Genomic DNA, 24,226 nt, shown 5'->3' with positions numbered 1-24,226 from the left:
AAAAGTGACTTACGGCAGTATGGTTCGTAAATTGTGAATGTGAACAGGGGACTGTAACAGTCACGCCCGAGAGGCACGCACGAGAACGAGATCTACAGACGTCAAGGAGCATTTATGTTGGATCGGGCATTTAAAATCAACACAAGCTCGTGGCCACCACGAAAGCTCAAATCCGAAGGAAAGCAGTGTGTGAATATCAGCGTAGGACTTTATGCTTCCATTTCCCAAGGACTCCCCCCGTGAGGCAATGGCGGCCACCCATTTTACGCGACACCCAGAATTCAACTGGTAAGCCGTCAAGTCTCCAGCTACAGCATAAGCATGGCCTTCTCCTTCCCAATTCACGCAGGGTGCTGTGTCCACGTACGCTGCGTCGTCCCTCACTGGATCTCTGCACTTCAGGTACACCACATGCTTGAACATAGTTAATCCGAACCCGAGACCGGCGTTATAGGGGTTACGGCTATCATAATCATAATAGAAGGATAAGTTGTAAGTATCGGTGAAATTAGATGGGATAAGAGATAGCGAGGAGGGAGGAGCAATTGCCCTCCTCAACGCCAGGATCTACCAATCGGATTGTGTAGTTGTTGTAGTTGATTCCCACCACTCTGTATGTTGCTGAATACAAATGGAGGAGAGTGATGTTGTTTTCACAGGCTAGCTCGTAGGTCACATCGCCACAGTTGGGCGGGTCATCTCGTAGTCGAAATGGATATGAGATGTTTGTGATAATGCCGCAACGAGACGGAGCACAGGACTTGCTCTGCTCTTGAGAAACTCGAAAGTCCATACATTAGAAGCTGCGTAAACAACACTGGATACCAGCACCTTAGCCCTTCTCTTTGTCCATCTCTCACAGTGATGGGCAGCTGCTGATTCTAAGCTTCCGTGTTTAATAACGCGGCTCGATATCCTTTTTTCTATACTTCCTGCTCCACGCGGCTAGCTTGTATTGTATTGTTGTCCATAGTTGACTTCACTTTCTGACCAATGACTCTTTACGTTGTCTCCTTGGGCAGCTTTCTGTATGATTTGACTGGTATGATATGACTAACAGGTATTTTCCCCCTAGACTAGGAAATGCAAATTATTTTTTTTAATCTGAAAATTTTAGAGATTGATAAGTAAATTAGAGAGAAACTCGGATCAATCCCAAGCGGCTGCTTTCAGCAAGAAGCACCATAGTTCACGGCAAACAATTTGGGTCCACAATCACCTTCCAAGTTGCATCCATCTTCCCTTGCTTTCATTTTGAATGAGATATGCGACATGTTACCTGATACTTAAACATATATTATAACCCGAATCCTAGTTCCATATACAACACCAAAAAATAAAATAAAATGGTTACGATGTTTGCTATCGTAGATTTTTGTTGTTGGTGATAATCCAGGTGCCGGCGCGCCCTTTTGAAACAAGGGCATAGTCAGAACCAGCATGTGCCTAATGATACAGTTGTCACTTCCATCTCTATGACCATGGCAGGATGGTTGAGTTCCCATCCATCCCTGCTCTCAAAGGACTAAGTCTCGGTGTCTTAGACAGACACTATGTATCCCTCATCTTGGATCCACTGGATCATGAATCCCACACCTTGTACACACGGGATCCAGGAGGTTGTCTTCCCAGACTCTTTCTACAACGTCGTCTCTACAGTTATCCATTTATCCTTTAGAGTGAGTTTTATGATATAATGGAAGAAAATGTTACTCTCTTCGAAGATGTTACTTTCTTCGATTGTTCTTCACTTGGATCACGATCCCTCAGGAACGTAGACTTTTCTACTCCATCTGCGCAAGATATGTTCGTCTGCCCGATTTATGCTGTTAGCTCCGCAGATAGTATCCTGAGCCGGGACCTAGCTTCTGCACCAAGATGTTGGAAATACTTTTCACCAGTTCCTGCATCTTACCTTCAGAAAAATGTCTTGCCATTCAGATTGCCACAACCAAAATCTGACGTTGGAAAGCACAAAACCAGCGCGATTCTTGGAATTGTTTTAGCAGGTGCTTGTGACACTCATTGACTCTGCTTTTTCTCTTTTTCCCCGTCTCAAATTGGGTTTTGAAATGTGATTCTTATTGAAATTGGATGTTCAATTTATGTGCCTCTTTGACTCCAGGTTCAATTGTGCTGCTGGTGGGGCTCATTGCGTGCTTTTATATATACCGCTACTTCAAAGAGAAAGGAGACGATCAAGTGAGATTGGAAAAGTTTTTGGAGGATTATGAGGTGCACAAACCTACTAGATTTTCTTACGCTGATCTGAAAAGAATCACAAATCATTTCAAGGATAAATTAGAGTGAAGGAGCTCATGGAGAAGTTTTTAGAAGGCAAGTTATCAACCGAAATCCAGGTAGCTGTAAAAGTACTCAATAATTCAGGGAGCGATGGCCAAGACTTCATCAATGAGGTGGGGACAATGGGCAAAATTCATCACATAAATATTGTTCGTTTGCTTGGCTTCTGTGCTGACGGTTCTCATCGTGCTCTTGTTTATGATTTCTTTCCAAATGGTTCACTCCAAAAGTTCTTATCTTCGCCAGACACCAAAGAAAATTTCCTTGGACGGTTGAAGTTGCAACAATTAGCTCTTGCCATAGCCAAAGGGATTGAATATCTTCATCAAGGCTGTGATTACCGAATTCTCCACTTTGACATTAATCCTCGTAATGTGTTGTTAGATGACAATTTTATTCCGAAAATTTCTGATTTTGGTCTAGCAAGTTGTGTTCTAAAAATCAAAGTACAGTGTCAATGACAGCAGCTAGAGGAACTTTAGGCTACATTGCACCTGAAGTCTTCTCTCGAAACTTTGGAAATGTGTCATATAAAGCAGATATTACGGTTATGGAATGCTACTTCTAGAAATGGTTGGTGGGAGGAAAATGTTGACACAAATCCAGGAACCTTTCAAGTGTTATATCCAGAATGGATCCATAGTTTGATTGAAGGAGGTGACATAAGTATCTACATCGAAGATGAAGGTGAAGTTAATATTGCAAGGAAACTAGCAATTGTGGGGCTTTGGTGCATTCAGTGGCATCCAATAGATCGTCCATCGATGAAAACCGTAATACAAATGTTGGAAGGAGAGGTTGATAAATTAAGGGTGCCTCCTTCTCCATTTGACTTTGCTACTTCAACTAATACGAGCGCCATTATTCCTACAAGACGTTTGAATTTAGAGTTAGAAGTGATTCATGAATTCGAAAATACTTGGGTGTGTATGAATATATATAATTTTACTTTTATTGAGAGTATTTTGTGAGATTTGTAATATTAGTTTCATGTTTATCCATAGATGAATCCAATTATTATCTATTTCCATTCCATGTGCAAACTGATGCCTTCTGTTTAGCATATCATAATAGTTTATGTATAACATTTTGTCATATTAATGTAGTATAATAAAGTAGAGAAGTCTTGTTCATATGAAGATATTAAAATTAATATATTATGACTTTCGCGCTATAAGCTGTCCCAATTATCTAAATGTGTCTCTAGCGTAGATTCGGAGAAAAGAGGAATTTGTTCTTTTGCAGCGGCGAACTGAGTTTCATCATCGGTCTGAGATGAAGTTTTCCTAAAGTGAGTTCAGTGTGAGGAGACAAGCTGGACTTTTTGGATGATCTAGAGCTACTTATATAATCTGGCTAATATTCTGGGAGAGCTGAGCCAAGTGAGGCGCATGTTAAATCAAGATTAATCACTGAATCGTTGGGATATAATTTGCAAAATCAAGAAGAGCCTCTTTAACGTTCAAAATAAAAATTCTGTATCTACTGTTAACGGCCGATTTTTCAGAAGTGACCGCTTTTATGTTAACATAGCTATTCGTTTTTTCAATTCATACATCTGTATTGTAATTTCAAAGATTATAATTTGTTCAGTTCAGAAATTATTTTTTTATTAAGTTCGGTTTAATTTTCTGATATAATTACAAAGAGCTATTACAAGGATTTAAATCTTTTCTTTCTTTTTTTTAATTTTTATAAAAAGTGCATTTTAATCTTAATTTATTTCTCATGCATAATTTTACCCTGATTTTTTTAGGAGTGCAATTTTAGTCTTGATTTTTTTGGGTGCACCTAAAGATGAGAAGTAAAATTGTACCCAAAAAAAAAGATCAAGAGTAGCACAAACATGAATCAAAAGAATATAGCTTCCCAGAAATGTGTCGATCAATTAACTAAAGCATGAGGTATCAACTTTGAACCCATATAAATGCAAAACACATATTTGAGAAAATTACCCGATAATGCTCAAATTTTACCTGATCAGATAGTCATATTTTAAAAAAATAGTTAAATATGTAAATATAAAGTACTATCTTGTACTAATTGTAAACACATTTTTTAATAAAAATTTAAACCTAATTTATAACATTATAATGGATTAGTTTCTTTTATTAGAATCAATCGATATATTAAAAAGAGATGATTTGGTGTGATAAACGATTCAAATGTGAAATGAAATATTTCTAATTCCAATAATTTCGTATATAAACTTTTTTTGAAAGAAAAATAAAAAACTTATGAATTTTCATTCTCTCTACTTCTAAAGTTAACTTATAGAACTTGAGTTTTTTTTTTTTCATTTAAAAAGGTATTTGGGAAGCCGTAAAAGTGTTTCTTAAAAAGATTTTTTTCTACAAATCAAAACAAATTCCTTCATATATTTATTTTGTATATCGTAAAATCACTTTTTAAATTATAATTTGTTTCCATCCAAACACCCTTCAAGAAAGGAAGAACCTCTAGACTTGCAAAGTACTACTCCCGGTCCTTAATATAAGACTCTATTTGATTTTTATTTTAGTCCTAATATAAGACTCCAATCCATTTTGTCTCTCATATTTATTCATTTTTTTCAAGATAGTCCTTCTAATAATTATAGTTCTGGTCAATACACTTGATTAGCAAGGATATTTTAGGAAAGAAACATATTTAGGACAAATAACTAACTCAACTTACTTTCTTAATCTTTTCAAATTAGTCAACTGGTTTTTATAATTAGAACCGGATGTAGTAAGTTGGAAAGGGATAAAAAAAACTTTAAAAGTTACTGTACTTTGGAGAAAACTTTCACACCAGACAACGACGGGAAAACAACTCTCCCTAATTTTCCACGTGATATTGACATTTGGATTAAATGAACACGTTAAAATTATAAAGGTAGTTGGATGATAAAGTCAAAAAATGATAGGAAGAAAATAAAAGAAGAATAGGGAAAAAAAAAGAGATGAAGGTGTAATTTTAATTCTTTTAACCACGATTTTTTTAGTAGTGTAATTTTACTCCTAATTTTTTTTTGCACAATTTTACTCTTTATTTTTTTGGGTACAATTTTACTTCTCATCTTTAGGTGCACTGAAAAAATTGAAGGATAAAATTGCACCCTTAAAAAAATCGTGGTTAAAATTACATCTGAAAAATAAAAATCAGATTAAAATTACACCTTCATTTATGTAAGTTGAGACATTCCTCTCATATATTATCTTGAACTATATAAAATTATTTTTAAAATTATGATTAATTTTGCATCTAAATACTACGTAAATTTAGAAACCTATTTCCATTGGGATACGTATTCCACGCAGAGTGTGGAAAATTTGACGTAATTGTGTCCACCGTCCCCATCCGATATCATGATTTTTTATGGATCCCAATTTTATTTATATTTCTTGTTAAACATCGTGAGTTTTTTTTTTTTAATTTTGAGCTTGACTTACAACTCTTATGAGCGTATTTTTAGAGGGCTAGAACACTTTTCAACGAACTGTCACCATCCCGTTGTCTATCTCATCTAATTTCTAACTTACTCTATCTTGTAGGTCTAGACGTCTCTTTTTTGAGGGTCAAGTATTCTACACACAACTTAGAAAGCTTGGCATATTATTTAGGGAGAATTACTGTAGAGTCCCAAGCAAGAGATTTTATCACTCTAAGGTCCCTGGAAATGCTAAAATGAATCTGAGGTCCCAAGGGACTTAATTGTGAAAAATTCCAATTGTGCAATTACAAAATTACCCTCATTCATTTGAAAGAAAACGCTGAAGCAAAATATGAGGGTTCTTTCATTCGCACAGCTCCGTCGCATCTCGCCTCTCTTCCTATCGCGTCTCGCCTCTTTGACTGTGATATTCTGCTCTGCTCCTCGCCTCTCTGACTCCGTCTCTACCTCACACCTATTGCTTCTCATTGTCACTACCAACTTTCTTGTTTTCGCTTCTCATTCTGTGAAGTATAAAATGATGCTCTGTTTTTCGCTGGTTCATGCTCTGTTTCTGCTGAAAATAAATGAATATGACAGTGTTTTTTTTTTGTTATAATCCCTGTAATGCGATGGTTCAATGTGTTGTTAATGGATACATCGAAGGTTGTCAATCTAACTATATGACTTGTCATTGACAAGTGATTGTGACAGGTTGATATGAAGAATGGCAAGTTCAAGTAGGAAGCATTTGTTTTGCTATATCCATCCAGGGAGACAATTTATTAATGATGTAGAAGATGAAATGCAATATGTTAGAGATAGTAGCATGTATAGCGTTTTGTTTTTTCATTTGACAACATAATGACATCTAAATGTAAAGTTAAGTTAATGTGTATTGATATTATTTAATGGTTACAAAGTTTTTTTAATGCCATTTATGTGTATTGATTAGCATGAAATTCTTCATTAATATCCTTATCATGTCTAGAAATGATAAGGGTATTAATACTAAAAAAACGAATGCTAACTATGATGACATGATAGGTACATATCACAGTCTTCTCTGTCAGATCTATTGACAACCTCAACAGTGAGTGTTGACAACCTGAGGAGAAGTCATTGACAACTTCAACAGTGTCGCTAACAACTGACTCTGTGGGATAACACAGCCTCTAATCAAATAGAATTATTATCATATATAATGACTTTAACAATAAAATGGGAAGCTCTTTCAAGTCATCAATAGCTTTAAGTGAATCCAATTTGATTATAGCAGAATTTTATTGCAGAAAATTCATTAACAACCTCAATAACGAGTGTTCACAACCCAAGAAGAATCTGTTGACAACCTCTGCAGTGTCACTAACAACTGACTATGTGGGATAGCATAGCCTCTGATCAAATAGTATTATTATCATATATAACCACTCTAACAATAAAATGGAAAGTTCTTGAAATTATTAACAACTTTAAGTGAATCCAATTAGATTAAACAGAATTTTGTTGCAGAAATTCATTGACAACCCTAACAACAAGTGTTGACAACCTGAGGAGAAGTCGTTGACAACCTTGGCAGTGCCACTAACAACTGACTCTGTGGGATAGGACAGCCTCTAACCAAATAGTATTATATCATATATAATGACTTTAACAATAAAATAGGAAGTTCTTTCAAGTCATCAATAGCTTTAAGTGAATCCAATTTGATTATAGCATAATTTTATTGCAGAAATTCATTACAACCCAAGAAGAATCTGTTGACAACCTCTGCAGTGTCACTAACAACTAACTCTATGGGATAGCATAGCCTCTGATCAAATAGTATTATTATTATATATATAACCACTCTAACAATAAAATGGAAAGTTCTTGAAATTATTAACAACTTTAAGTGAATCCATTAGATTATAACAGAATTTTGTTGCAGAAATTCATTGACAACCCTAACAACAAGTGTTGACAACCTGAGGAGAAGTCGTTGACAATCTTGGCAGTGTCACTAACAACTGACTCTGTGGGATAGGATAGCCTCTAACCAAATAGTATTATTATCATATATAACGACTTTAACAATAAAATAGAAAGCTCTTTCAAGTCATTAACAACTTTAAGTGAACCCAATTGGATTACAGTAGAATTTATTACAGAAATTCATTGACAATCTCAACAGCGCGTGTTAACAACTTAAGAGAAATCTATTGACAATCTCAGCAGTGTCACTAACAACTGACTTTGGGGATAGCACAACCTCTAAAAATAGCACTATTATCATATATAGCAACTTTAGCAATAAAATGAGAAGCTCTTTCAAGTCATTAACAGTTTTAAGTGATCCCAATTGATTACAGTAAAATTTTTATTATAAAGATTCATTGACAACCCATGGGGAATCTATTGACAACCTCGGCAGTGTTGCTAATAACTAACTCTGTGGGATAGCACAACCTTCAAATAACATAAATTATAACTAAATAATATCATATCACAGCTTTAACACTAAAATCATATGTTAAGAAATCATGAAACATTACAAGTACATGAAATTGTCATATTATACCAGTAACTTAATTCAGACTGTCAATGACAGCCTCAACAGCATGTGATAACAAGTCTATGGCAATCTATTGACAAGTACAGCAAAATAGAAATATGATATTATATTAGATTACTTCCAAATATCATTTATCACTTTATATATATGTATACAATTTAACTACAACCCAAATTCACAACCCACTTAAAAAGCATATCGGTTGCATGTGTACATAATGTCAGTTGTTAGTGACACTGCAGAGGTTGTCAACAGATTCTTCTTGGGTTGTAATGAATTTCTGCAATAAAATTATGCTATAATCAAATTGGATTCACTTACAGCTATTGATGACTTGAAAGAACTTCCCATTTTATTGTTAAAGTCATTATATATGATAATAATACTATTTGGTTAGAGGCTGTCCTATTCCACAGAGTCAGTTGTTAGTGCACTGCCAAGGTTGTCAACGACTTCTCCTCAGGTTGTCAACACTTGTTGTTAGGGTTGTCAATGAATTTCTGCAACAAAATTCTGTTATAATCTAATTGGATTCACTTAAAGTTGTTAATAATTTCAAGAACTTTCCATTTTATTGTTAGAGTGGTTATATATGATAATAATACTATTTGATCAGAGGCTATGCTATCCCACATAGTCAGTTGTTAGTGACACTGCAGAGGTTGTCAACAGATTCTTCTTGGGTTGTGAACACTCGTTATTGAGGTTGTTAATGAATTTCTGCAATAAAATTCTGCTATAATCAAATTGGATTCACTTAAAGCTATTGATGACTTGAAAGAGCTTCCCATTTTATTGTTAAAGTCATTATATATGATAATAATTCTATTTGATTAGAGGCTGTGTTATCCCACAGAGTCAGTTGTTAGCGACACTGTTGAAGTTGTCAATGACTTCTCCTCAGGTTGTCAACACTCACTGTTGAGGTTGTCAATAGATCTGACAGAGAAGACTGTGATATGTACCTATCATGTCATCATAGTTAGCATTCGTTTTTTTAGTATTAATACCCTTATCATTTCTAGACATGATAAGGATATTAATGAAGAATTTCATGCTAATCAATACACATAAATGGCATTAAAAAAACTTTGTAACCATTAAATAATATCAATACACATTAACTTAACTTTACATTTAGATGTCATTATGTTGTCAAATGAAAAACAAAACGCTATATATGCTACTATCTCTAACATATTGCATTTCATCTTCTACATCATTAATAATTGTCTCCCTGGATGGATATAGCAGAACAAATGCTTCCTACTTGAACTTGCCATTCTTCATATCAACCTGTCACAATCACTTGTCAATGACAAGTCATATAGTTAGATTGACAACCTTCGATGTATCCATTAACAACACATTGAACCATCGCATTACAGGATTATAACAAAAAAAAACACTGTCATATTCATTTATTTTCAGCAGAAACAGAGCATGAACCAGCAAAAACAGAGCATCATTTTATACTTCACAGAATGAGAAGCGAAAAACAAGAAAGTTGGTAGTGACAATGAGAAGCAATAGGTGTGAGGTAGAGACGGAGTCAGAGAGGCGAGGAGCAGAGCAGAATATCACAGTCAAAGAGGCGAGACGCTATAGGAAGAGAGGCGAGATGCGACGGAGCTGTGCGAATGAAAGAACCCTCATATTTTGCTTCAGCGTTTTCTTTCAAATGAATGAGGGTAATTTTGTAATTGCACAATTGGAATTTTTCACAATTAAGTCCCTTGGGACCTCAGATTCATTTTAGCATTTCTAGGGACCTTAGAGTGATAAAATCTCTTGCTTGGGACTTTACAGTAATTCTCCCTATTATTTATATTCTATCTGTTGTCTGGTATCATAAATTCTTGTGCCCCCAAGTTTTACGCAATATCATGGTCCCCTTTAATATAAAAAATATATATATAATATTTTTTCCAAGCATACATAGTACATCATTATGAGCCTTACGTTAGGAAGCCTGTGAGATTTATAAATTTAAGTGGATTTTCTTCTTAATATGTTAGTCTTTTAAGATTAAGCCTTATCAAGTGTATAAAAAAAATATAATATATATAATTATATAAAGCATATATTTATATGTGTGCTTTATATATATAATTTTTACTTTTGTTGAGGATAATCTGAAAGATTTGTAATGTAAGATTTCAAGTTCATTGCATAAATGAATTCTTTAATTATCCATGTAGCCACTTATGTTTTCTGTTTGGCATGGCAATATTTTTCAGATCAGTCTCAAATTAGAGTAATTGATAAAATTATTCTCCGTGGTAAGATTTCTTTCTCTTTTCCTCTTCTTTAACTTTTCGCTATATGTTAGGAGCTTCGGATGATTTGAATCTTAGAATCATTTACCCAGAGGCTTCATCTTTTGAATTGAGTAATAATATACATAGATACAACACAATTCGTATTACGTCGCATTATTTAAAAATTATAAATAGTGTCACTACTCATTTCTTTAAATTCAGTGTAATTAATGCTTAAGGTCTTACTCAAATAATCAAGTAGAAACTTATGCATAAAGCACACAAGAGCATAATTCACACAAAGTTTTGGTGAGTTAGATTTGGGACTTACTAAGATTAGAACATATCTTTTAACTCATATATTTATGAATTGTCTTTGTCCGGAGTCATAAATTCTTGTGCCCCAAGTTTTATGGGATCTTATGGCCCCTTTTTAACCTATTTTATGCTCCTTCCTTCCGAAATATGAAAATTAGCTAAGAAGTCAATTTTAACTCTAAATATAAGACTTCGATTTACTTTATTTTTTATATTTATTATTTTTAAATTAATTTATCTAACTTATAAATTAATATATATAATCTAATATTTCATTAAAAATATTTTAGAGAAATCATCTTATATTTATTATATTTAACTAATTTATCTAGTTTTCTTAATGTAGTCAATTTCCAAATTAACTACGGCGCCATCCTGTAGGCCACAAGCTTTCCGCCAAGTGTTGCTATATAAATGTGGAAAACTAGAGACATTTATCTCCGTTCTGTTGGAATGGCTGAACACCCAAGAGGGGGGGTGAATTGGGTGTTGATTAAAATTAAAAATCTTTTCGCAATGTAATGAAATTCATAAGAAATTCTGAGTATAAAAAACAATGAATCGAGATAAGCATAATCACAGTAGTAAAATGGTTTAGCTGGAAATATAAAGAGGTAAGGGAAGAGAAGATGCAAACAGTGATTTATCCTGATTCGGTCCTCACTGACCTACGTCCAGTCCCCAGGCTCCCCCTGAGATTTTCAATCGACTATCTCCCTCAAGTTTAACATGGGTACTTGAGAACCACTACAATCACAAGTTTGATCCGGGCACTTGTGACGCCACTTACAATTCTTAACCAGTCTATTCAGCAGCAACCTCACACCGAGGTAAATACTCCCCCTTACTCACCGTAAGGATACAATCTAATAATGATAATGAAGATTGAGTATTTCTTCTCTCAAAGAAGTGATAGACGTCTCTTTAAGCACGTTTGGGAAACTCTCCTCTCTATCTTACGAATACATAAGTTTTAACCTATGAAGTACAGAGACAGGGAGTTTTCTTTCGGAGCTCTAAATGAGAATACGTTGCTTTGGCATTTTAGCACTTGATGTTGTAAGCTCAGACTCTTCTCCTCTTTTTCTTGTTTTGAATGCTCTTCTATTTATAGATGATATTGGGTACTTGACCATTGAGCACTTTCTTCCCGTTTGGCTCGGAGAATATGACCGTTGAAACTAGCCGTTGGAAGCTTCTGACGAACGTCGATTCTTCACATCATAAATTCGTTGTGGCTCTTTTATCTGAAATAATCTTTCTCAGATCAAGTGATAAGTATCGATAATCTTAGAATCAATAAGTTGGAAAACATGGAATCAGTCATCAGATATTCAGATATTCAGAAAGTAAGATGAACTTACTTGATCGATGTCTTGATCGATAAAGCTTTGATTGATTATATTATCGATTAATTACATGAAGAAAAGATATAGCAGATAGACGCAATTATCGAATAGATTATGGATCATATGATGATCGAACAAATGATCGATAAATGATGAAGCATGAATACAGTGACCCAAAAATGATTTATGCAAGAATAAACCTTTTCAAGTTACGTTTGCCTTCGTGTCTTTTCGATAAAGAGTTATATGTTAAAAGAAGGCTAAGAAAAGCTTGAAAGAAAATAGATCATTGATTTTAAGAATCATCATAGTCGACTGATGTTTAAACGGAAAACGTTCCATGATCGAACAAGTGATCGAACACTTATTGATCGAACAGATTATCGATAATCCAAGTGTTACAGAAATTAAACTTCAGTCATTGATGATCGAACAAATTATTGATAAATGGATGATGGATAAGGTTATCGATAAACAAAGTGTTATAGAATAGAATTTTAAGTAATGATTTTCTGAACACATTATCGATAAACAAATAATAGATAACCTTATCGATAAACAATAAGCAAAAGTATATTCGGAGAAAACACATGCTATGTAGGTTGATCGAATAGGTGATCGATTAATGAGTGATCGATAAAATTATCGATAAAGTAAAACAAGGAGATTTAATCCTGTAAATTCAAAGAACTGATTTATCGATCACGTTACGTGAAAAACAGGGTAGACATGTAAGAGCAATGATCGATCATATTAGCGATAAATGACTGATCGATGAGGTAATCGATAAATGGAGACTAAAGCAAAACATAGAATGAGTAGAACGCATTACCATTTATCTGTCTTCTCATCGATAATCTATTTATCGATCATGCTATCGATAAATGCCTATTTATCCATAACGTTAACTTTGTTTATCGATCAAGTGATCGATAAATGCCTATTTATCCATAACGTTAACTTTGTTTATCGATCAAGTGATCGATAAATACATCTATCCATAACATTATCCGAAAACCATTTATCCAATAGGTTATAAAATCTCAATAATGCATATGAAGATAAAAGAGAAGAACTGAAGAGATAGTACCAGGAACTCGATAAAATGATTGAGTATGTAGTTGTTTGATCAGGCTCGAGTAACATCTGATAATGGCTTCTCATTTCTTCATTTCTTCTAGTGCTTTTACTCAATAACATGTTTGAGTAGTATGTTGCTCGAGAGCTTAATCAATCAATGTAGAACTTCTGGTCTTTGCCTCCATAAATTCGAATTCTGATTCAAGCAGAACGAAGGTCAACTTTGAGTGATCATAACTCTTCCAATTCAACTCCAAATTTTGCAAATGACATATCCCCAGAAAGCTCTTTGAATCTACTTTCTAATGCAACAAGAATCAACCCAAAATTCGTTGTGGTTGCAAAGTTATATTCATCACAGTGACTGAAGGTCGAATCAAGGCGTTAATCCTTACTGCAATGTTTCGAGCAACATATCTCCCTCATATGAAACTCTTTGAAGGTGAATTTGGTGTCCATGAACCGTGTTCTGAGTCTAGTTTCATAGGAATCAAGTTTCACCTCAAACGGATTTGTGATTTGAGAGATATTAAAGAAATACCGAACCTATGTCAGAGCTGAACGAAGAACAGAGCATAACAGAGGATGTATTTTATCGATAACTTGATCGATAAATGGATGATCGATCAAGTGATCGATAATTGCCCATAAAAATCACCTCTGATGCTTATTTTCCATGTTTATATGAAGGGTGACTCAATATATGATGGTATAACTTCCCGTTTGTATATTTTAGCTTCCGACTGAGCCATTCAAACTTCTGATTGAGTATAGCAACATTTAACATCAAATCTATGAACTTGAATCTTGATATTTTCATTTGATCTTGCAAGTTCTTCTTTCTCAAACTCTCTTCTTCTTCTTCCTCTTGATCATTCTCCATAACTCAAAGTGCAACATAATAACTCCTTTCTTTTTTTTGAGGAAACTATACATGATAGTAAGTATGATAGTTAATCAAAATATGAGATAAATAATTTATGTAAACTTTTTGCTCTATTATTTGACATCATCAAAACTAATCATATCTAACACGTTCGTTATTACTTAAAAGTAGTTGTAGGTTTTTCCATGCATTTTAATTTCAAGAGATATTATAATCCATTTCTAACTTGACTTAAAATTATTGAAGTCTATTTTTTGTGGGGATGAGTATTGTGTGGGTAATATGGAAGACTTCGCGTGTTTGTTTCCACCGGTGCAAATGCTAATTATATTTTTTCAAAGGTGAATGCACATTCCAGAAAACATGTGAATTGGAGACAATTATTTTCCATATCGCTGTCAAATGTGAATGCTTTTTCTAAAGTCCAATAACTTCTTAATTTCCATCTCTGTCTAGCTAAGGAGTATTTTGCACGTCTCTAGATGTTTCTCAATTGTGGCTGAAAATTCATTTGAGTTCTTTCTTATTCTTTGGCAAAAGATTACAAATTAAATGTAGTTGTTCGAATTGATGAAAACGTTTTGTTTGACGTTTGAATTGTCATTCACGCCGAGTTATCTTCAGTGGTGTTGAATATTGATTTGGGCAAAGGACTTCCCAGTAGATTCTGAGAAACATGGGTCGGGAAAATATTGTTTGGATTTTTTGGCTCGTTTAATTTTAAGATCGGGCTTACAAAATAAATCATAAAAAAATGTTAATTTATACGTTTAGTCTTCTAAATTTAGGCAAAAATTCAGTTAATCTCTCTAAAAATTTAGTTTTAGTTCCTGTATGTTAACAAAATTAGTTTCATTTAACAGCAAATTCTCACCCAACGAATTTAAATGATCACTTCAAATTTAAATGCTAGCAAAACGCGTTGCAATTTTTAATCTTTTAATGTAATTATTTTTATAAATGATTAAATGTTTAATAGCTTAGTATTTTTCATATATAAAAATTTTTGGTTACAGAATGTCAACATTTAATTGCAAAGTCATCATTTAAATTTGTTGATAAAGCAGAATTAAATATTTAATTAAGAGAAAGAAACACGTAGGTACTAAATTAAAAATTAAAAAGAAGTATAGGTACATCCAATATGGTTTTTATTATTTTCTAATTTTACCCTTATTTAATATATACACATTTCAAAGAAATAATTATCTCATTATAAAAAATGAAGGATAAAATAATACATTCATACTAAAAATATAATGGGGTAGTTTATAAATAGGATCAAGAAAAACCTTCTATCTCTACCTTATAAATAGGATCAAAGCAGTATATAATATCAGTTTTATTATGTCTTTAAAAAAAAATACACACGAAATTGTTGGAAACGAAAGTATGTCATTTCATATTTGAATTGTTATTCACGCCAAATTGTGTGGGACGATGGTATAGACTTGGCCAAGAATTTCCCCCTACATTCCAGAAAGCGTGTGAATTGGAGACAATTGTTTTCCATGTCGCTGTCAAATGTGAATGTTTCTTCCAAAGTCCATTAACTTCTTGACTTCCAGCTCTATCTAGCTTAGGAGTATTTTGCACGTCTAGATGTTTTTCAATTGAGGCTGAAAATTCGTTTGAGTTCTTTTTTTTTCCCCTTTAGCAAAAGATTAAAAATTAAACGTAATTGTTCAAATTGATGAAAACATATTGCTTAATATTTTAATTGCCACATTATAAGAGGCTAACTCTTTCTGTTATATCCAATCTTATTGGTGTGTGGATATGGATTTTGAGCCTCATAAACTAAAACCTCACGGTTCATGTGTTTTGGGCTGGTATTATGCCCCAAACTCTACTTTTTTTCTTTATTTTTTTTTTGTTGGGACTAGAAACTTTGCGTCTATTAACCAAGGAACAAAAAACCGGATCGGGCATTAAATCGGTCGAGACAGTGGGTCAAGGGTTACTGGTCGAACTGAGGTTGAACTAGGGTCAGACCGGTCATATTAAAATAATATAATTTAATTCATAATATTAAAGTGAAACAAAATTTATAAATAATAACCACTAAAAAAAGATGAGAAGCTACAAAAGTAGTTTAAATATTTAATAGTACCAAGCAAACATTAATGAAATGTATATTTTCACTATGAAAAATCAAAATCATCACTAAGATCATTTGCATGGGCTGAGATGTTGATAACTCATTATTTTGAATATGTTTAAAGAATGTTTTGAGTGATTTTTTGAAGAGTTATTGATGCATTTTTGAAGACTTCTAAGAGCTAATTGAAAATTTAATTGTGAGCATTATTTGGGGGGATTTTCTTGTAAATAGCTTGGTTTTAAATAAATAAAGTAGTTATAGATAATTTTACAATTATTGTTATCTTAAGTCAGTTTTAAATTTTATTTTATTTTCTTTTAGTTTTTCTTCTCCATTTATTTTATCCTTGTTTTCCCTTCCATTGCACTGCGAGGACGACAGCGTTTTGGAGACCTGAATGTGCCGACCGGAGGAAGACCTAGAATGACTATTAATTATAATTTGAGAGGCGCCGAAAAAGCCAAAAAGGAGAAGGGAGGAGGCACCAAACAGGGGATCACGGTTCATCATTGTCTTGGAGCAGAGGCTGCCGAATTGGTGAAGGGGGGTTCTGGTGCATCTTCTTCGCTGGAGACAGGGAGGAGGCGCCGAACTCATGGGTATCATCTAGCTCTCCCTTTGGTTCAATTGTTTCAGGGGGTGAGAGAGACGCAGCTACAAAGAACGGTTCTGAGGAGGAATGGTCTGAGACCCAGGAACTTAGGAAAGGAAGAAGGATTTTTTTTTTTAATCAGGTAACCTAGTGAATCGGAATTACCCGGTTCTATACCGGTTATGACCGGTTCAACCGGTTTTTTCCCCGTTCAAAATGCTTCCGGTTCAACTCCTGAACTAGACCGAACTGCAGACTAGTTCACCGGTTTTCCAGTCGAACTGGCCGGTCCGATCTGTTTTTTTTCCTTGCTATTAGCTGTATTAAAACAAATAGGAATTGGGTCTAATAGTTACAACATATTGAACTAATGTTTGAATTTTCACTGGGAGAGGTGCCTGTATTTAATATCCGATAATGTCTCAGCACATCACAAAAATATAATATATAAGTTGTCAATAACTGCCACAATAGTTGTTAATTCTTACACTTTAAATTGTTAATGACTGCTTTTTCAATTGTCAGTGCAAAATTAAAAAAAAGGGGGGGACAATTTGGCAATTAAACAAATAAAATATCTTGCAATGAGGTCCCTTGAGACTTCAAAATAATTTGATGATTTCAAGATACTTTTTTGTATTTAATTCTCTTAAATAGGATCTGATTGTAATTTTCTCAAAATTAAACATTCGGAAAAAAGTGATTTTTGCAGCTTCCTCCATGGATTTGTCATTTGTGGACCTATCCATGAGCGTGGGCCTGAGAAACTAACACCTCGCAGTGCATGTGTTTTGGGCTGGTGTTATGCCCCAAACTCTACTTCTGTAATTTTTTTTTTTTGGGGACAAGAAGCCCTACTTGAATTAAATATTTTAAAGACCTTTTCTTTTTCTCTCAAATATACTATCACCAAGAGCCAAAAAAAGAAGAAGAAGAAAACCAAAAGAAATTAGGTCTAACAAAAAAAGATTAGTCTCTCACAATATATATTGAACCAATGTTCGAATCTACATTGGAGAAGATACTCATATTTAGTGCTAATAGATTTCAAATAGAATTATCTTCAATATAAAAATACCGATACATTAGGGGGGAAAAAACAGGTGTGGGGGAGGAATTCTCCACTGAGAACCAATGAAAGCATGTTGCAAATTGATTTTGTGATAGATTGTTCCATCAACGCCATGAACATGACAAAATTTACGGTTAATAACATTGGTCGTGTGGACATAACCTAACTAAGTTACTGTGCCTATGGTAAGGGACTGAATTAAAAAGAGAATGAGCATAGACACCAATTCAAGGGACATGACCCGCTGGTCAAAAAAAAATCAAGGGACACGACCCTGCGTTCAAAAGCAACTACATAAACAGAGCGATTCGGTGACAGTATTTCTCGGCCAACTCAAAACAATGGTTATTTAAAATTTTGAAACACATGAATTATTAGCTTCCCTTATCAATTTGTATTTTATATAACATTATTATTGCCTTATTTTGGGTTTTGCCTTAATAATTTATCATGCTATTTTTCATGTTTAATACTCCTCCAGTCCTAAATATAATACTCTTTTTATAGTATAATTTACATTATAAAAAAGGTCTTATAATTAGGATTGGAGGAGTATAATGATATCTTCATGTTCACAAGTATCTCTTTCAAGCTCATATATATAACCTCATCATGTGATGTACCGTTGAAAATATAATCACTAATCTAAATCTTTTAGTGTTCAGCACGTATTCATTTCCAAGTTACAATTATTATAAATTGATTGATTCTATATATTTGAAATGGTCAAGATTTATATCGTTCGTTCATTTTGAGCTTTAACACTATTGTATATCTATTTGGAATAAGGGAAATAGAGGGAACAAGAGAGAGAGAAAAATTTAATGAACTTAATTTAAAAAATTGAAAAATAGGTTAAAAACTTTAGATTAATTTTGTTTGCTTTTTTATCTTGCATTTTTTTATCAAAATTTTTCCAATTAATTTCTGTAGCATGACATAACTGGAATAAAATGACTTGAAGATGCCAAATAAAGGTTAATTGTCCAAATGACTCCCTTTTCTAATGTAAAACCTCAGCTAAATTTTCTCTGAATTTACTACTTCCGGTCTTTAATATAAGTTATCATTTGATTTTTTATTTTAATCCTAAATATAAGATCTTAATTTACTTTATCTCTTATATTTATTTATTTATTTTAAAGATAATTCTTGTAATAATATTAGTTCTAATCAATATATAGATTAGTAAGGTTTTGGAGGCATTTCAAGACTTTAAGCCTCATATGCTTCTAGTATTTTTATTGCTTTATTGGTTCTGAGATGCAAGGAGGACTTTCATCTCTTTTGTTGCTGGATTCCATGGGGTAGGCTTGTCTTCTTTTTTTCCCTCCGCTGTTATCCGCTGCCCTCTTGTCTTTTTTTTATTTTAATTTTCTTTCTTTCTCAACTCTCCACCAAACCTTGCCACGTTGCATCTTCCTTCCTCTTTCTCCTTAACCGAAACACCCCATTTATGGTCTGCACACACAACGGAACAAGGTGAGTTAGAGTCAAATCATTATTTTTCGATGGATCAAATCCAAAAATTCAGAGTGTCAGAATATATATTCGGTACTTTTCAAATAAAGAAAAGATTCAGTATCTTTCTTATCAAAAGAAATTCTAACAATTATTCAGCTCAAAAAAAAAAAAAGAAATTCTAACAATTAATTTCAATTTTATCCCAATTTTCGTATCAATTAATATTAATATGTGTATCTATATATAATTTAATTTTAAATATTTATTACTATTCTATTTCACCATATTGTACCAAGTTTCAACCTTAATATTTTTTAGTGTTTATCTTTTCTATTTTACCCCTATATAAAAGGAAGATGATCCATCTCATTTATTAGTGTTCTAAAGGCCATAACAAGCAACGTTTTTATTAGCATACTACGTGCCTGTTTGGGTCAGCGTTTGCTGGCCCAAACGTAGCTTATAATGACTTATAAGCTCAGTGAGAAAATGGGACCGTTTGGCTGAGCATATACACAATTGGGCTTCTAAATTTTTAAGCCCGTTGAACGTGCGATTGGGAGAAGCTGGAGATGGGAGCTTCTGGATTATTGGACCGTAGCTTATGGACCGTTCTGACAAAGGAATATATTCCTTTTACACTTCTCTCCATTCATGTGCGTTCTCCCTATTCCCCCGTGAGCAGAGTCCAGCTTCTTCAGCACCACTCCCAACTTGCTCATCTCGACAAGAAGGTCCGTCCGTGGTCGTCTCCGAGAAGCTCCGGCGCTGGTGACCGTGAGCTCCGTCCCGTCATTGTGGTGAGGTCGGCTGTTGGGTGGGAGGTGTGCGTGTCCAGTGGTCGGAAGTCGTCTGGTGTTTGACCGTGAGCTCGGTCTGTGGTCGCCTCGACCAGGTCCGTCGGTGGATGCTGCTCGTTCATCACAAATCGAATCGGCAGGCTTCGGTTGGTTGGCTTGTTCATCACAATACACCGTCCAATCTACCTCTGGCAGGCTTCGGTTGGTTGGATCAGGTTGGCCGGTTTAATTTTGTTATGTTGGTTTTCCGGTTTGATCCCTGTGGTTGCTGTGGTCCTTGAAATTCCAGTGGTCCTTGAAATTCCGGTGGTCCTTGAATTTGTGGTTGCTGTCGTCCTTGATTCCGGTGGTCCTTGTGTTGTTACTGATTTCTATTTGTGATGGACCGACTTGTTAGTTCATTGAAACAAGGGCTTCATGTTTTGAATTTTATGGTTTTCGGTTACAATAATTTTTTGTTGGATGTTGGTTAATTGTTTAATGAGGATTTTCTGGTTGCATGTGGATTTTCTGCCTCTGTTTTTTACGGACGAAACAGGGATTAATGGTTCGAGGAAACGACTCTAGCTTAATGAGAAAATGAAGAGCATAAATGTGTGTATATGACCGAAGGCTTGGGTGTGCAGTGTTGGGGATTTAAATTGTTGAGTATATGTCTATGTTGTTAATGGCGAGATATGTAACTCTGAAATTGTAATTTTCAGAATTACAATGGTTTTTGTTTTGCATGTCCCTAGCTTCGGTCTCTTGGTTTTTATGGTTATAGGATTCGATCTCTATGAGGGTAGGGTAGAAGAGAATGAGATGGTAACATGGTGTATATATGTGTGTCCGGATGGTTCATTTGATAGAGTTAATTAACGGCGTTGATAGAGCAAAGTAATAAGACATTAATTTGTACTATACAAAGAAATTAAGGACTATGTGGGTAATTACTTAAAAATCATTTGGAATTAATTTCGGGAAGTCTCAATCAAAATAAATTTAATGTTGTTCTTTCTCTGTTATATTCTCTTACTTCTCTCTAATATGATATTTATTTAACTAATTTAATTATATTTAAAAAGTTATGTAAATTAGTTAATTATAATAAATATAACATATTTTTGTAAATAATCTTGTTCATCATTCTTAATTTGGTTTTTATTTGACTTTTACATAGTTAAATTAGGATAAAAATTAAACAATGTAATGCAGTTTAGGTTCAATTTATATGATATATTGAAAATTTAATTTCAAAATGTTCACAATCAATTACCACTAGAAAATAGTGGACATTGACATTGTGATTATATATTTATAATTTTAAAAAATATCGAATAAGAAAACTAAACAGCTTATGCAATTAAAATGTGTTACTTGGTGATATATGTTTGTTTGGTTACAATGTATGTGTTAATACGGCTTTCATTATTACATATTTAGGGCTTTGGTTGATTTAGTTGCTCTTATATCGATCAAAGGGCGTAGAGAAATGGATAATGACAAGGGAAAAGCGACATGGGATCATTACACGACAAAAATTCTAATCGATGTTTGTGCCGAGCAAATAGTGCACAAAGAAAGACAAGGAACATCGTTTACAAGACCTGGTTGGTTGAAAATTGAAAAGAATTTTCGGGAAAGGAGCGGGAAAATGTATGACAGGAAGCAACTGAAGAACAGATTTGATGTATTGAGAAAAGATTGGAAGTTGTGGGAAAAACTGATGTCTGGGGAGACTGGCATTGGTTATGATGCAGCCACAAATAGGGTGTTGGCCTCTGATAAGTGGTGGCAACGAAAAATACTGGTAATTATTTGTGTTAGTTGAGTTTTAATTTTGAATATCAGAACGAACAGCGCTTAATTATGCCTAATTATGTTCATGTAGGTGGACCCTAATTTCAAGAAATTTAGACATCAGGGGCTGATGTTTGCATCAGATCTGATGAAAATATTCAGAGATGTTGTGGCTTCGGGAGAGTATGCGTACGCACCATCAGCCTCACAGCCTCAGCCAGCGTTTGCTCCACAGCCTGACACAGAAGAGGAGGATGTTTATAGAGTCGGGCTAGACCAACAAGAAGGGTCAGGGGATAGTGAGGATGAAAACTTTGGTGTGGACCCAACAGCCAGTGCCTTCACAAATGACTTCGCTGCTTGCAACATAAACACCCCCGCAAGTACTGGACCAAGTGGCTCAGGAAGCTATGGAAAGAGAAAGAGGGGTGAGACATCAGATGCAAAGAAGAAGAAGAAAGTTGCTGCAACTACATTAATTTCTGATAGCCTGAGTGTCATAGCAGCTGCTTCTGACAAGCGAGCAGCAGCATTGGTTGAAGATCCCCAAATAGTTGATAAGGTTTTGGCACACCTGACTACCGTTGAGGAGCTTAATGATGACAATCAACTATATTATGCATGTGCCAAGATGCTTACGCGGTTGAGGTGGGCTAGGCGAGCCTATTTGGGGCTTATGCATGATAGAAGCAAGTTGTTGAGGTGGTTGATACCGGCAGCACAAGACCCAGACACATGGAAGTGACCTGCAGAATAGGATTTAGTTTAGGACTTAGCTGTTTAACTATTGTTATTGCACTTGTTAACCTGAACTACCTGCTGTTTTAACCTAAACTGATGTGGCATGTTGTAGGAACTTTATTAATCATTATGTAATATATTTACGCTAATTTCTACTTGTCATCTATGCGTTTGGTTTTTCTGTTTGCAGTATGAAAATTATTTACACTTTGTTTAGTGTAATCCTTATAATGCTTACATTTTGTTTTCACCATAATTACAGGGTTAATTCCAGAAATGGCTAATTGGAACGATGATTCACCATGGAATGAAGATACTTTATGGAATTGGAATAACGATTCACAGCCAAATGAAGATGACCATTCAACCATAATTAATGAGGAATTAACACAATATGAAGCAGTAGGTGCATTGGTTGGTCATTATTGTGAAATGTACATGTTTAAACAACCGTGCAGAACTAGTGAGCATACAGGGAATTTATGGGTACAAGGCATTATGAATGGGCATGATGATCGATGTCATGAAATGTTTAGAATGGATAAAGATGTTTTCCACCTCTTATGTACTAAATTGGTGGAACATGGTTTACAAAAGTCTAAGTACGTAGGAATTGAAGAAATGGTTGCGATGTTTTTAAACACGGTTGCACATGGACAATGCAATAGGATGATCCAGGAACGATTTCAACGATCAGGGGAAACTGTAAGTAGGCACTTTCATAATGTACTGCAAGCTTGTCTTAGCCTATCGAGTGAACTTATTCGACCCATAGATCCAACATTTCGTGGAACTCATAGAAAAATTGAGAACGATCCACGTTACTACCCATTTTTTAAGGACGCAATCGGAGCAATTGATGGCACTCATATACAGTGTGTTGTCCCCGCTGCAAAACGAGACAAATTTATTGGCAGAAAGGGATATCCATCACAAAATGTCATGGCTGTATGTGACTGGGATATGTGTTTCACTTTTGTCTTGGCAGGATGGGAGGGATCTGCACATGATGCTCGTATATTTGATAGTGCTATTACAAATTCATCTCTTAATTTCCCTCATCCACCTCCAGGTATATGTTTATGTGTTCCAATCATGCATGTTCTTTTAATTATTTCATACTTTTATTCATTTCACAATCTCTCAAATTGTTTCATGAATCATTAGGGAAATATTACTTGGTTGATGCGGGATATCCAACACCAAATGGATATCTAGGTCCATACAGATCTGAGCGCTACCACCTTCCAGACTTCCGACGACAAGTAGGATTCCGAAATAGCAACGAAGCCTTTAATTATTATCATTCCAGTTTAAGGTGCACAATAGAAAGAACATTCGGTGTTTGGAAGAATAGATTTCAAGTCCTCCGAAATATGCGCAGTTACGACTTCCAAACACAAGTGTATCTGGTTTGTGCAACAATGGCCATTCATAACCTTATAAGGAGACATTCGAGCTCCGACTTGTTTTTTGAACAAGCTGAAAATGGTAATAATGTGGG

At 34.5% G+C, this 24,226-nt stretch overlaps 1 protein-coding gene and 1 pseudogene across 1 annotated transcript; both read left to right on the top strand.

Moving 5' to 3' along the window:
• The first annotated feature begins 329 nt into the window (after positions 1-329).
• LOC114731227 (rust resistance kinase Lr10-like) lies at positions 330-3,347 on the top strand (annotated as a pseudogene).
• A 17,043-nt stretch (positions 3,348-20,390) lies between these two features.
• Positions 20,391-22,810, top strand: LOC114731226 (uncharacterized). Its single transcript, XM_028918361.1, has 3 exons — positions 20,391-20,414; positions 21,625-21,991; positions 22,073-22,810. Exons 2-3 carry the CDS (start codon positions 21,674-21,676, stop codon positions 22,724-22,726), a joined length of 972 nt encoding a protein of 323 aa, XP_028774194.1. The 5' UTR covers positions 20,391-20,414; positions 21,625-21,673; the 3' UTR covers positions 22,727-22,810.
• Positions 22,811-24,226: the final 1,416 nt, after the last annotated feature.

The sequence above is a fragment of the Neltuma alba genome, unplaced genomic scaffold (genome assembly GCF_004799145.2).
Source record: "Neltuma alba isolate B1F8T4 unplaced genomic scaffold, ASM479914v2 tig00012808_pilon, whole genome shotgun sequence".
Classification (NCBI taxonomy): domain Eukaryota; kingdom Viridiplantae; phylum Streptophyta; class Magnoliopsida; order Fabales; family Fabaceae; genus Neltuma; species Neltuma alba.
This window is presented reverse-complemented; position numbering and strand designations above follow the sequence as displayed.